The sequence below is a fragment of the Phaseolus vulgaris genome, chromosome 3, assembly GCF_051622355.1.
Source record: "Phaseolus vulgaris cultivar YP4 chromosome 3, ASM5162235v1, whole genome shotgun sequence".
Taxonomy (NCBI): Eukaryota; Viridiplantae; Streptophyta; class Magnoliopsida; order Fabales; family Fabaceae; genus Phaseolus; species Phaseolus vulgaris.
In genome coordinates, this window is record NC_143500.1 from 48,316,666 (window position 1) to 48,329,354 (window position 12,689).

Here is a 12,689-nt window from a genome sequence, read left to right on the forward strand (position 1 = left end):
AATGGCGACACTTCTTCACATCACTAGAGGTAAATGGAAGAAGAGTGCCTTTTGTTATCGATCAAAATGTCTACAAATAGAAGAACAGGATTATTCCAATTTTTCTGGCCAAAAATTCCAGAAATTCTCAGGTATGTGCTGTTGAAAGTTATGGATATGTGTTTCTCGATGTTACCTTCTTCTTTGCCTAACCACAATTTAGCTATCTCTATACTGCCGCAGTTAATCCGAGTACATTCACTACTCTAGTAAAGCAACAATGCTGGCAGAAGGCAGACAAGGTGGATGGTCGAGATCCTAACCGCTGAAGGAAGGACGTAATTGGAAATACTGTATTTCGAATGTTCCTTGGTGGCAGGGGTGCTTTGGTTACATTTGTGATCATATAGTTCCTTATTCGAAGGAGGAAGCCTTATGCATAATTGTCGAATCTTGCAGACAAAAGCTAATAGGATAAAAGGTGATCAAATTATGAGCATAGCCAACCTTGTTAAGATAAGTCCTCATTATTCCAAACCGTTTTAGCACTTTCCAATGCATACTTCTTCTGACCAATAAAAACACCATCAGATCTTGGCAAGACTTCAAGACTAAGGAAATACCTCATTTTACTAAGATCTGCCTATCAAACTCATGCTTTAGGTAAGCTTTAAACTCTCTAAACATCAACTCATCATTTTCAGTAAAAATAAGATCATCAACATAAAGACTTACAATTAACACTTTGCCTTCTTTTCTTGTCTTGATGAACAACGTATGCTCATAGTCACACTTCTCAAAACCTTCCTTCATGAAATAGGCTTCTATACGGCTATATCAAGGCGCGTGGGGCTTGCTTAAGTCCGCAGAGTGACTTTTTTAATTTGTAAACCTTATGTTCATGTCCCTTTTGCACATAACCGCAGGGTTGCTCCACAAAAATCTATTCATTTAACTCTCCATGTAAAAATGCAGATTTTACGTCTAGCTGGTGGATGAACCATCCTCTTTGAGCTGCAAGTGCTACTACCAAACGAATTGTCTCCATAAGTGCCACAAGTGCAAATACTTCAGTGTAGTCTACCCCATGTTGTTGAGTATACCCCTTTGCTACAAGCCTAGTCTTGTATTTATCGACATCTCCATTTTCATTGAATTTAGTCTTATAATAAATCCATTTTACTCCAACTTACTTTTCTCCTTTGGGTAATTTCTTCAATTCCCATGTGCCATTTTTGTTTATTGCTTCTATTTCTAGATCCATGGCTGCAGTCAACAAATCCGAGTTTCTTCTTTGCCGTGAGTGCATGTACCATTGTTATCTTCCATAATTGATAATTGGCATCTTTCAATTTGGTCGACACCAACATGTGTCTGGGTTGGTCCGAAGGATGAACATGGTAGGAATTGGTTGGGATCCATGGCAGCCGACTTGGTGGCATTACCAGTGTCTTCTTTTCTAGACATATATCTTATTTAGCAGATAAAAATGAAGAGGCTGTCAGAGCACTTATGTAGTGATCCACTAATCATGAAATTCTATCATTATCAAATTAATTGCGTATAATAATTGCGTACACTACAAGAAAAAATACATTTAGCTGCAAAAAAAGTGACAGTGGCACTTGTGGAAACTAAATAATGTCAACTAAGCCTTCACAATTAAAGAAAATAAAATAAAATTTGGGAAAACATGGGTTATACTCACGCAAACTTAAAAAAGAAATAAAAAATAATAATAATAAAATTTTAAAGGTTTAGAAAATTTGAATAAACAATAAAATTGTGAAAGTCAAATAGCCAACTATTCCATTTTTGGGGCATAAACTCATTTTGAATTTGAGTTTGAGCATTTGAGCACGGGAACATGACCGTGAGCTTGAGCATTTGAGTAGTAAGATATTGAGTGATTAAGCTTGAGCCATTGACCATTTCATACTCAACAGTGACCGCCGCCATAGAACATGACCGTGAGATGCACAGTGAGTTTCGCTTCTCCTTTAAATGCTTCCATCATCAGTGGCCAAAGACTCTACGTATCCAATTATATTGTTGGAGAGAAAAAGATCATATATGAAACAATCTTCAAAACTTCTTCAAAAACCTATGCATGCATTCACAGCAGGTAATGAAAATGAATACAAGCAACCCAAGTGGAATTAAATTTCAGAACAATCAATAGCCTTCCTAACAGAATGTCGCAACAAAAACGAATGTCTCCTTTGAAAATCCAAGTGCAAAGTACCAGTTAAACCAGCTTAAGTTGTTCTAACATCACATTATTTTATCACAAACTGAAGCATACTACTCCATATTAAACCTAAAAACATAACAAGCTGTCCAAAAAAGTCAAGGCGCGAGTCCTTATAATCACTTTATATTCTACTATATAGATGAGAACATCTAAAATACTCTCATCGGATTTTCTTATTTGAAAACCTCATGCATATAATCATCCAACAGGTAACCTCTGCTTTAATAAATGTGTAGCATAGACGCACACAAGAAGACATTGGGGGTGGGGGACATCATCAAATCATCAGATAAACATGATTCAGAGGGTAAATAACTTGCCCATCAGTTGTTAACATTCTTCGCATTATGGGAAGCAAGGTTGGCTCGAATTGAACAAATAGTTGAGGAAGACTGCTCACTGATTCAAGTATCGTGCTAATAGCACGCAGACAACCCACAGCAGCAAGAGCACCTGGATCGTCAGCTTCATCATCAGCTTCAGCGGTGTTCATGCACCTCCAAAATGCAGCTGCCTGTTGTAAGAAAGAAAATGACAATGTTATAAAGCAAACAGAACTCTTTTGGCAGATTCAAATGTTTAAAAAAATATATATTACCAAATTTTGGCAAAACCCAAGAGCATAAGGTGTCATTTCTTCCCAAACTTATCGACGATAGTCTCCAAGGTAAATACAAGGTCCTCATTCTCAATTTCATTCATAAGTTTGAAGAACTCTGGATTTTTTTTGTTTTCGTCAGTTACATCACTAGCGAAGCCAAATAATAAATAAACAAGTACAGACATTTTTTCACATTCACCTACCATCAAGGAGTTGAGGGAGAATGGGTCGAATTTCATTCAAATCTGCATCAACACAATAGAAAGTAAACATAATCAGTGCTAAGCTTTAGAAAGATTTATTAAAATCAAAATAGAACCAAAGACTATAAACCCACCTTTGCAAGCCTCAACAAAAGAACGCAAAGCAAAAACAGAATCAATGCGAGCAGGAAGTTCAGGATCACGCATTATACAAGAATTACTAGAATTTTCAAGTCCTCTCATAGAATTAGTGAGACAATTAACTTGAAATATTCCATTTTTCAGTTTCTCTTTTCAGGTACTATTTTCACATGAAGCATAAGTGATAGAAGTATAGAACTACTATACATAGTATTTATGCATTCCTCCATGTAACCAATTCCAGTTCTCATATGTTGAATACTAAATAGACCAAAATAGATAAATAAAAACATGACCAAAAAATATTGATCACCATCATAATCTAAATTTCAATCCCTTTTAACTGAAAGTATTAAATGTATGAAATATCTACAATACATGATTTGAACATTATGAAACTAATCCCGTTTGAAGCAGAAAGTATGGAATGAAGATTTGGTATGGAATCTGCACTTTCAATTTTTACAATCACGTGTATATCAGCATTATAACCTATAGAAAAAGGTTTACAATAATTTAGTTGATAATGAGAATGATGGGACTAGTAATCACTGTCATGAGAAGTCATGTATTATTAAATATTGAATGTAAGTCTAATAATAATGGTCATGCAATTTAGCTTAATTTGCCTCTGTTTTAATGAATAGAAATAAATGAAGAGATTCAAATCTACCTACGTAATCTTCTTCAGTGAAGAGTTTTGCTCTACAACTTACAAATTGCTAGAGTTAATTTATCAAACCATTAAGACAGCTATCCGGAATGAAATTCACCACAACCGAAATCTCTAAGATCCAAAAATCAACAGAAGAAAACAATACCAATCAAATTAGATAACACTAGATAAATCAAACTCAGAAAGAATTTGAACAAATCTGGACAAAGGCTCCGATGGTGACAATTTCGGATAATCACAAAATGATTTCCGTTTGAGTGTTTAGGGTTTGGTTGGGTTATGACTGCCAACTTGGCAGCATTACCTGTGCCTTCTTTGTCAGACATGATTATAAAAATATGGAGAGACTATACCTACAATAATTATACGTATAATTTAATAATTATTATTTCCTTAATATCTAAACGTTAACATGATATATGTATTTCATCTTAATCTTAAAAAATTCCCATAATTTATATATTATATATTCTCATAAGTGATGCGATGGATTTTTTTTGCTAATTCTTTATTGGTGTTTTTCTGAAACTTTAGGAGAAAGTGTTCTGAAAATTTGTGAAATATTACAGGTAAGTATTATTCGTAAACTTGATTTCCTTTTATTTATTTAATAAAAATTTTATCATAATATACAGGTAAGTATTATTGAATTCTATGCGTACGGTAATGTCAAACCCTGTAGAATTTTTTTGTAATGACGTTCTCTGCAATTTTCCATTATGAGAATCTGCTTGAATTCTTGTGACTTCTGTTAGATTTTCTTTTCACCATGTTCGATTCTGGTAGCACACTCCTTGCGTGCACCCTCTCTTTTTCCATGCCAGCACTTTTTTGTCTTAAAAATCTCCATGATGTGGCCTCATCTGATTGGAAGCAGCATTGCTACATCCACACACGGCTTTCCTTTACTGTTTGCTTTAGTTAGAATCTCCATTCACTATATTTTATTACATTTTTTTAAACAACGTTTTTTATAGTTTAAATTATTTAAATTATGTTTTCAAATATTCAACCACACACATTTTATTATCAATTAAAATTTATATTTTATCTTTTTACTATAGAACTATAATTTCAAAGTAGATTAAATTAAGTATGTTAGATGATAATATATGAGACTTTATATTAATTCAAATAGATTTCTAATGTCAAACTTTGTATATTGAGTTCTTTCCTAATCTTATGTATATTATGTATTGTTGTATTTATACTACTAGAACAACATAATTTGGATAGTGTATAATGTTAGATATCACAATAATTACTATGTTAATTAATAACTAACAAAATTGATTGACATCTAATAAAGAATTCATCAAGTATTGACATAATATTAAATGGTCTCCTAGATTCAAGTGCGAAAATAAAGAAATTAGAAAATAATGTTTTTCAAATTATTGCTTGAATGACACATTTTTCAAGTTTTGGTAATTTATAGTAGTTATAATTTGTAGTTATTTATAACTCCCACTTTATATAGAGAGAAAAATCTTATCTTTTAATTTGTCTTTATTAAATACTAGACAAATAAGCTCATGTCGAATATTTATCATAATTTTCTGAAGTTCATAATTTGTGTAATTCAGTTGAGTAAAAAAAATTGTTAGGGTAATAATAAATACAACTTTTTTTTTCTAAATACAAAATCACTCTGTCGCTAATATATTATGTTAAGCTTTTAAATGTTCTCATTTTTTTCATTGGACAACTTTTCCTCCTGACAAAGAGAAGAAAGCCATAGTTTATAAAAAAAAATGCAAATAATGAAAAAGGCGCTCCCTTTAGCATCTTTTTTCCTTTATACATGCTTAATCTGATTTTTCTGTTACAAAGATTCTTACAGTTCATTCAAACACTACAATCAAACTATTATATATTTACAGAAACATAATCCATTAATAGTTAGACTTATTTTTATTAATTATTTACCTTTTGATATGTTAAAAAACTTTATATTATTCTCACCAAAAAGTTGATATTATAAATTTATATTGAAAAAACTTCGGTAAGAAATTAATCTATTCCCCTGTACATGTTTTTTTTTGTTGAGAGAGTGAAAATGGGGAAGCGAGAAATAAAAGAAAAAGAAAATAGTGGAAAATATGATTTTTTTTTATTAAGGAAAAAAAGGTAAAAAGTAAAAAAAAAATTAGGGATGAAAAATACATTTGTCTCAAAAGTTTTACTTCGACTGTTTCAGTTTTGTTGAAGAATTATTTATTGACCAAACACAAATTTGAGTATAAGTAGAAATAGTATATAATATTTTATATTAAGTATAAGGATGTGTATGTATATTTTGTCATGTTCTCTCTCTTCCTACTTGGTACGGTTTTAATCTACTAAATACACTTAGTTTTAGTTTATTAGGTAATATAAATAAATTATTTTTAATTTTCTGTCTAATCCATTATTTAATTTCATTTAATTTTTTGCTTACGATATATTTTTTCTCTCTCTTTCACTTCGTTGAAAGACTCATTCAATATCCACAAAGTTCACTTAATACTTTCTCTCTATTACAACAATTTTAATTATACATTTTTTTTATGTGATTTTGTTCACTAAATGTAAACATCAATTTTAACAAATTAAATCATTTATAAAACACACATTTGAACATATTGTTTCTTTTTAATATTTATTGATAGGCCGAAAGGTCGAGCCGAGAGGTTAAATATAAAAAATATAAATAAATAAAATTATAAATGGTTACGGTGGCAAATCCTATAATGATAGGGTCCAAATTAACATATACGTGTTTAAAAAATATATTAGGTATAAAAAAAAAGTCCAAATAGGTTCTTGGTCTTATAAGAGAATTTTATAAATAGGTCATCAATCTAAGAGGTAGGTAGATTCTGACTTTGACATCAAAGCGCATTGCAGGTACACACTCAACCGTGAGAGGAGACAAAGAGGAGAAGCTGAGAGGTCCAATTGATTTAGCCCAACCTAGTAAGCTTGTCAGCCATAGGCCCAACCCGAAGCAAGAGTGAACTGAAAGCCCAACTTGAAGTAAGAATGAACCGAAAGCCAACCCCGAGAAGTTCAGAAAATCTGAGAAGTCAAAACATTTTGCCGAAAGAAAAGTAGGTTTTTAGGCCATTTTTGTAAGAACATTTTGGCGCCCACCGTGGGACCGAGAAATAGGACAACTAAGAAAGTAAGCAGATATGAGTAGAAGAGAGAAACAGTTTGGAGAGCAAGGAGACAATTAGAGTATGATGCCAATGACAATGTTGATGTAGTTGCAAAAGAATTTGAAACATTGAAAAAAAAAATTAAGCATATTGAGAGCAAAAAATGCATATATGAAAGAAAAGTTAAACAAAAAAACAATTTTAAATACATAATTTGAAACTCTTCAACCAAGAATGCAAACGCATGAAAGAGTTCATAACGATGAAAGTTTTCAAGCAATAAGGAAGAGGTTACCTGAAACTTCCGAAATCTTTGTCGGAATGTTTGCTAGGAAGCATCCATTTTTTGATACCATTGTGGAAACTCCGTTACATAAGAATTGGAAGAGTTTGACCATAAAGAAGTATGATGGAAATACGAATCCTGACGAGCATATTGTAGTTTATATAACTCAGATCAGTTTGTATACCTGAAATGCATGTTGCTTCCAACCTTTTTACCTAATATATTTAAATATTTTGAAAATTTAAAACTTCGAAATTTAAAATTTTTGAAAATTTAAAACTTTGAAATTTTAAATATTTAAAATTATTATTTTTTCAAAATTTAAAGTGTTTCGAAAAGACTTAAGGTTTAAAATTTTGAAAAATTTAAATTTAAAATTTTATTGATATAAGGATAAAATGATAAAAGAATTGAGAGAAATTAAATAAGAAAAATAATATAAAGGTATAGATAAAATAAAACACAAACCTATATATTTTTTTCCAATAATTACATATGCTTTGTGATTAAATAAAATACTTATACTCTTTTGAAAATAAAGAAGCTAGAAGCTAGTTTAAAAGAGAATTAAAAATACCAACTATTTGTTGTGGTCGGTTTATTCGAATCTTCATCGTTAAATAAGGTGAGTGGTGAGGGTGAGAAGAGAGAGAAGAAAAAGGTCAAAAAGTTAACGGAAAAATTTGAAAGGTGCTTTAAAAAAAAGGAGGCAGAGGGTAGTGGAAAAACAGAATGCAAAATCCAAACTCAACGGGAATATGTTGTTATTTCCTATGTTATCTTAAAAAGAAAATATTGAGCAGATTTAGAACGCGTTTTTGTTTCCTTAGTCGATTCAGTTAAGCGAAAGAAACAGGAAACTTCTTCCTTCTCTCACCGCCACTGAATTCTCTTTATATACAACACAATAATCCCTTTCTCTTCCCTTACATCACAAACTATTTACTCCCGTTATTCGATAAGCCTAGTTCTTGAGCACACCATCAACATGAGCTACTACGATCATCAGCAATACCCTCCAGTTGGGGTTCCTCCACCACAAGGTATACATCTATCTCTTTCAACGCTTCTTTCTTCAACCATACTTTCTTCTTTCTCTTCATACCCACTCGGCATTCTCAACAGGATATCCAGCAAAGGACCCTTATCCCCCACCAGGGTACCCTGCACAACAAGGTTATCCTCCAGCAGGCTATCCTCCTCAAGGCTACCCTCCCCAAGGCTATGCTCCTCAGTACGCTCAACAACCTCCTCCTCCCAGACAAGAAACTGGTTTTCTTGAAGGATGGTATGTCTCTCTTTTTCTTTCTCTTTCTACCTATTATGCCTTCACGCCCTGTTTCTTTTTCTTTTGTTTTTATCAAGATCATTGAGAACAAAGTCAATAAGTTCACAGAAATTAATTTAAGCTTATGTGATCGGTTTGTATTTGTTTGATATAGGAGTCAAAGGATCTAATGATTCGTGATTTGTTTGTTTGTTTCGATCTTTAATGTTTTGTTCTGTCTAGTATTCATACCTGTAACTTCAAAAAAATAACAAAAAGCTGATGTTGTCTTTTTCTGTTGCAGTTTGGCTGCACTCTGCTGCTGTTGTTTACTTGATGCTTGCTTTTAAGTTCTTAAGAGACGTGACGGGTGGCTGAAACAGTGCCGTTGTGGGAGGCGTATTCAGAGTTCTTTCCTCTACATGTTCTGTTAATTCAATATTAGATTATTAACATTTGTTCAGGTTTAAATTGTAGCAGTATCAATGAATTATGTATTTACACGGGTTAATTCACGGATTCATTTTTAGCATAGTTATCATAATCTTTCTCTTTGATATATTTTTCTTATCTACGATCTCTATCTCAATGTGAATTTTAAACAACTTTGATACATTAGTCTATGTAATTTCTTGTTGAGATGTGATTCAGCAATTTAGGTTTTTACTTTTATACCAATTCTTATGAATAACACTAAAAAGTAATATATTCAAATTGTATTAATTTTATTCAATATTTGCAAAATCTCGCATTTTTTACTATTTTATATTTAATTAGACATATACCAATCAAGTTTAAGTAAGATATTTCAGTTTAAATTGTAAGAATGTTCATAACAATATAAAATTAACCATAATATTTAAAATTATTATTATAAAACTCTACGTAATTATGTCAGTTTAAAACATTAATTTATATAAATATATTATGAAAATCAATCTTATTAATGCAGATATCTCAATCTCAATGAATATTTTGATTTACCTATACAATATATCTAATTATAATACATAAATGTTTTAATTATATTATATAATACTTTGATTTTATATAATGATATTTAGATTTTACATGAGGATACAATAATATGTCACATTAAAATTCTGGAAAAATTGATGTCAAGGATCCAATCTCATCAAGATTTATAAAAACATGACCATTAATTATGATTATTATATATATAACTTTGTATATTTTTCATAATCATAACAATAATACACAATCCTAACTTCAAAATAAAGATGAGCATTTAATTATTTTGTACCTTTTTGTGACATATTATAATATCTTTTCATAAAATATAAATATTATTATATAAATAAGAATATTCTTTAATATAATTCAAAATTTTAATGATTTTCACGGATACTTATAATAATAATCCTAAAAATCATTATAGATTTTCTTACAATTTAGACTGAAATAAAATATATCCAATTCGAACTATTGGTAATCCAAAACGTTACACCGATAGATTTTGCAAGTATTCAATAGAATTAATACGATCACAATTGAAATTTCAACATATTACTTTTCAGTGTAGAATTGGTATAAAAATAAAAATATAAATTGCTGAATCACATCTCAACATGAAATTACATATACTAATGTATCAAATTTATTTAAAATTCATATTGGATAGACATCGGCAGATAAGAAAAATGTATCAAAAGAGAAAGATTATGAATACGCTTCCCACAACGCCACTGTTTCAGTCACCCGTCACGTCTTTTAAGAACTTAAAAGCAAGCATCAAGTAAACAACAGCAACAGAGTGCAGTCAAACTGCAACCGAAGAAGACAACATTAGCTTTTGTCATTTTTTTCAAGTCAATGATATGAAAACTACACAGAAGAAAACATTAAAGATCGAAACAAACAAATCACGAATCATATCTTTGACTCCTATATCAAACAAATACAATCCGATCACATAAGTTTAAATTAATTTCTTTCCAACTTATTGACTAAATTTTAAAATCTTAATTCAACCTCCAGTCCATAGTGAAATTTGTGTTCTTTCTCAACGATCTTGATAAAAACAAAAGAAAAAAAACAGCGTGAAGGCATAATAGGTAGAAAGAGAAAAAGAGATATACCATCCTTCAAGAAAACCAGTTTCTTGCCTGGGAGGAGGAGGTTGTTGAGCGTACTGAGGAGCATAGCCTTGGGGAGGGTAACCTTGAGGAGGATAGCCTGCTGGAGGGTAACCTTGTTGTGCAGGGTACCCTGGTGGGGGATATGGGTCCTTTGGTGGATACCCTGTTGAGAATGAGAAATGACAAGAAAAAGAATAAAGAAAATGAAGAATGCCGAGTGGGTATGAAGAGAAAGAAGAACGTATGACTGAAGAAAGAAGCATTGAAAGAAAGATGTATACCTTGTGGAGGAGGAACCCCAACTGGAGGGTATTGCTGGTTATCGTAATAGCTCATGTTGATGGTGACGAGGCTTTACAGTAAAATAGGTTGTGATTTGTGATGTGGGGAAGAGAAAGGGTTATTGTGTTGTATATAAAGAGATTTTCAGTAGCGGTTAGAGAAAAGGAAGTTTCCTGTTTCTTTCACTTAACTGAATCGCTTAATGCTACATATATTTTTGAGTGATATCTATTTTTTTTATCTTCTTATTATATCTAATAATTGTAAAGTTTAATTACATGAAATATAAACAGAAAATATATTCAATCAAATCATATTCTATATTTTTATTAATTATTGTTTAAATCAATGATATTTGTTTACCGTTGTATATAAAAATGTTTTATGTTAAATATTATTTTGTTGTTATCATATCATATTCTTTATTAATACTAGCAAGAACACATGTGCATTTGTGTATGCATTTTTTATTTTTTCATTTATATATTAAATAATGTTATTATTTGCATACTTGTATTAACAATAGAAATTTATAGTACATTATGAATAAAAAAATATCATTATAATCACTATTATGTAAAATCATGTACAATCATTATGTCTTAGTGTGAATTGGCTTAACCAATGCAAGTGATTAATCATCATTCTAAGTGTTTCATTCTTTACAAATTTTGTTTCCTACTAAAGAATGTCAATTATGAATAAATTACAAAATACACACACATATATGCAATATACATAAGTACTTGTTTGTGTAGATAAATGTGTGAATGCTTTGTATTGATATGTAAGGACTCCTTGTATATTATGTTACCTTTAATATATAATAAATAATGTAAATAAAATATTCACATGTACTTATCTTTATGTCGTGTTGTACGTTGGCCTTGAGGGATGCGTTTGGTGGCGATACGATCGGTTAACGATGTGGTGATGTGGTGTTGGGAGTAGCCGAAGTGATCTTCATTTTCAAAAGCGTTCGCGAGAATCATGAGATCATAACCTTCACCTGTGTATCTAAGCACAAACAACCACGTGTGATCTTCATTGTTTTCTCTCTCGCTCTAGATTTTCTCTCTCTACTCCCTCTGAAAAAAAAAAGTCAATAAAGGTTCAAAGAGAATGAAAGATAATAGATCAAAAACAAAAAAATTACACAAAATATTCAAATCTGTACTCGCATAATATTGACACGAAAACATACCCGGAGAATGAAAAAGAGAGGAAAAGAAGAAATCTGCAAAGAAAAGAAGAATAAATTTGTAGAGAAAATAGATAAGAAATGAGAGGTGAATAAATATAATGACAAATAATATATAATCATAAAAAGTGTAACAAAGAAGTTGGGTAAAGTGAATAAGAGAATGTGCATACCTAAGAAGAATGAAAAAGTTCTTTTTATTGAAAACATGAAATTTTATTCTTCTTCTTTTTCATCATTTTTGTTGTGGAGAGAAGTTCTTGGATGATGTAAGTAATTTTTCTCAACCATTGAAAAAGAAATGAAGAAGAATGGAATTTGAAGGAAAATGTTTGGTTGAATAAGTGAAAAGAGAAATGACTCAAAACATTTTAAATTATGTTTACAATTACTCCATAATTCACAATTCAAAATTTAAAATTTAAAATTTAAAATTCAAAATTCAAAATTCAAAATTTAAAATTTAAAATTTAAAATTCAAAATTTAAAATTTAAAATTTAATTCAAAATTTAAAATTTAAAATTTAAAATTCAAAATTTAAAATTTAAAATTTAAA

General features: G+C 30.5%; 2 protein-coding genes and 1 long non-coding RNA gene across 3 annotated transcripts; 1 reads left to right on the top strand and 2 right to left on the bottom strand.

Moving 5' to 3' along the window:
- Positions 1 to 2,886: 2,886 nt before the first annotated feature.
- On the bottom strand, positions 2,887 to 3,244 carry LOC137805959 (uncharacterized). Its single transcript, XR_011080286.2, has 3 exons — positions 3,172 to 3,244; positions 3,038 to 3,079; positions 2,887 to 2,949 (listed from the first exon to the last, which is right to left on the bottom strand). It is a non-coding gene; the product is annotated as an uncharacterized LOC137805959 (long non-coding RNA).
- A 4,759-nt stretch (positions 3,245 to 8,003) lies between these two features.
- Positions 8,004 to 9,084, top strand: WIH1 (cysteine-rich TM module stress tolerance protein). The gene is made up of 3 exons (XM_068609198.2): positions 8,004 to 8,326; positions 8,409 to 8,571; positions 8,855 to 9,084. The coding sequence occupies exons 1-3, from the start codon at positions 8,272 to 8,274 to the stop codon at positions 8,898 to 8,900; spliced, it is 264 nt and encodes an 87-aa protein (XP_068465299.1). The 5' UTR covers positions 8,004 to 8,271; the 3' UTR covers positions 8,901 to 9,084.
- Positions 9,085 to 10,025: 941 nt separating this feature from the next.
- On the bottom strand, positions 10,026 to 11,056 carry LOC137808213 (uncharacterized). The gene is made up of 3 exons (XM_068609199.2): positions 10,931 to 11,056; positions 10,650 to 10,812; positions 10,026 to 10,335 (listed from the first exon to the last, which is right to left on the bottom strand). The coding sequence occupies exons 1-3, from the start codon at positions 10,983 to 10,985 to the stop codon at positions 10,290 to 10,292; spliced, it is 264 nt and encodes an 87-aa protein (XP_068465300.1). The 5' UTR covers positions 10,986 to 11,056; the 3' UTR covers positions 10,026 to 10,289.
- Positions 11,057 to 12,689: the final 1,633 nt, after the last annotated feature.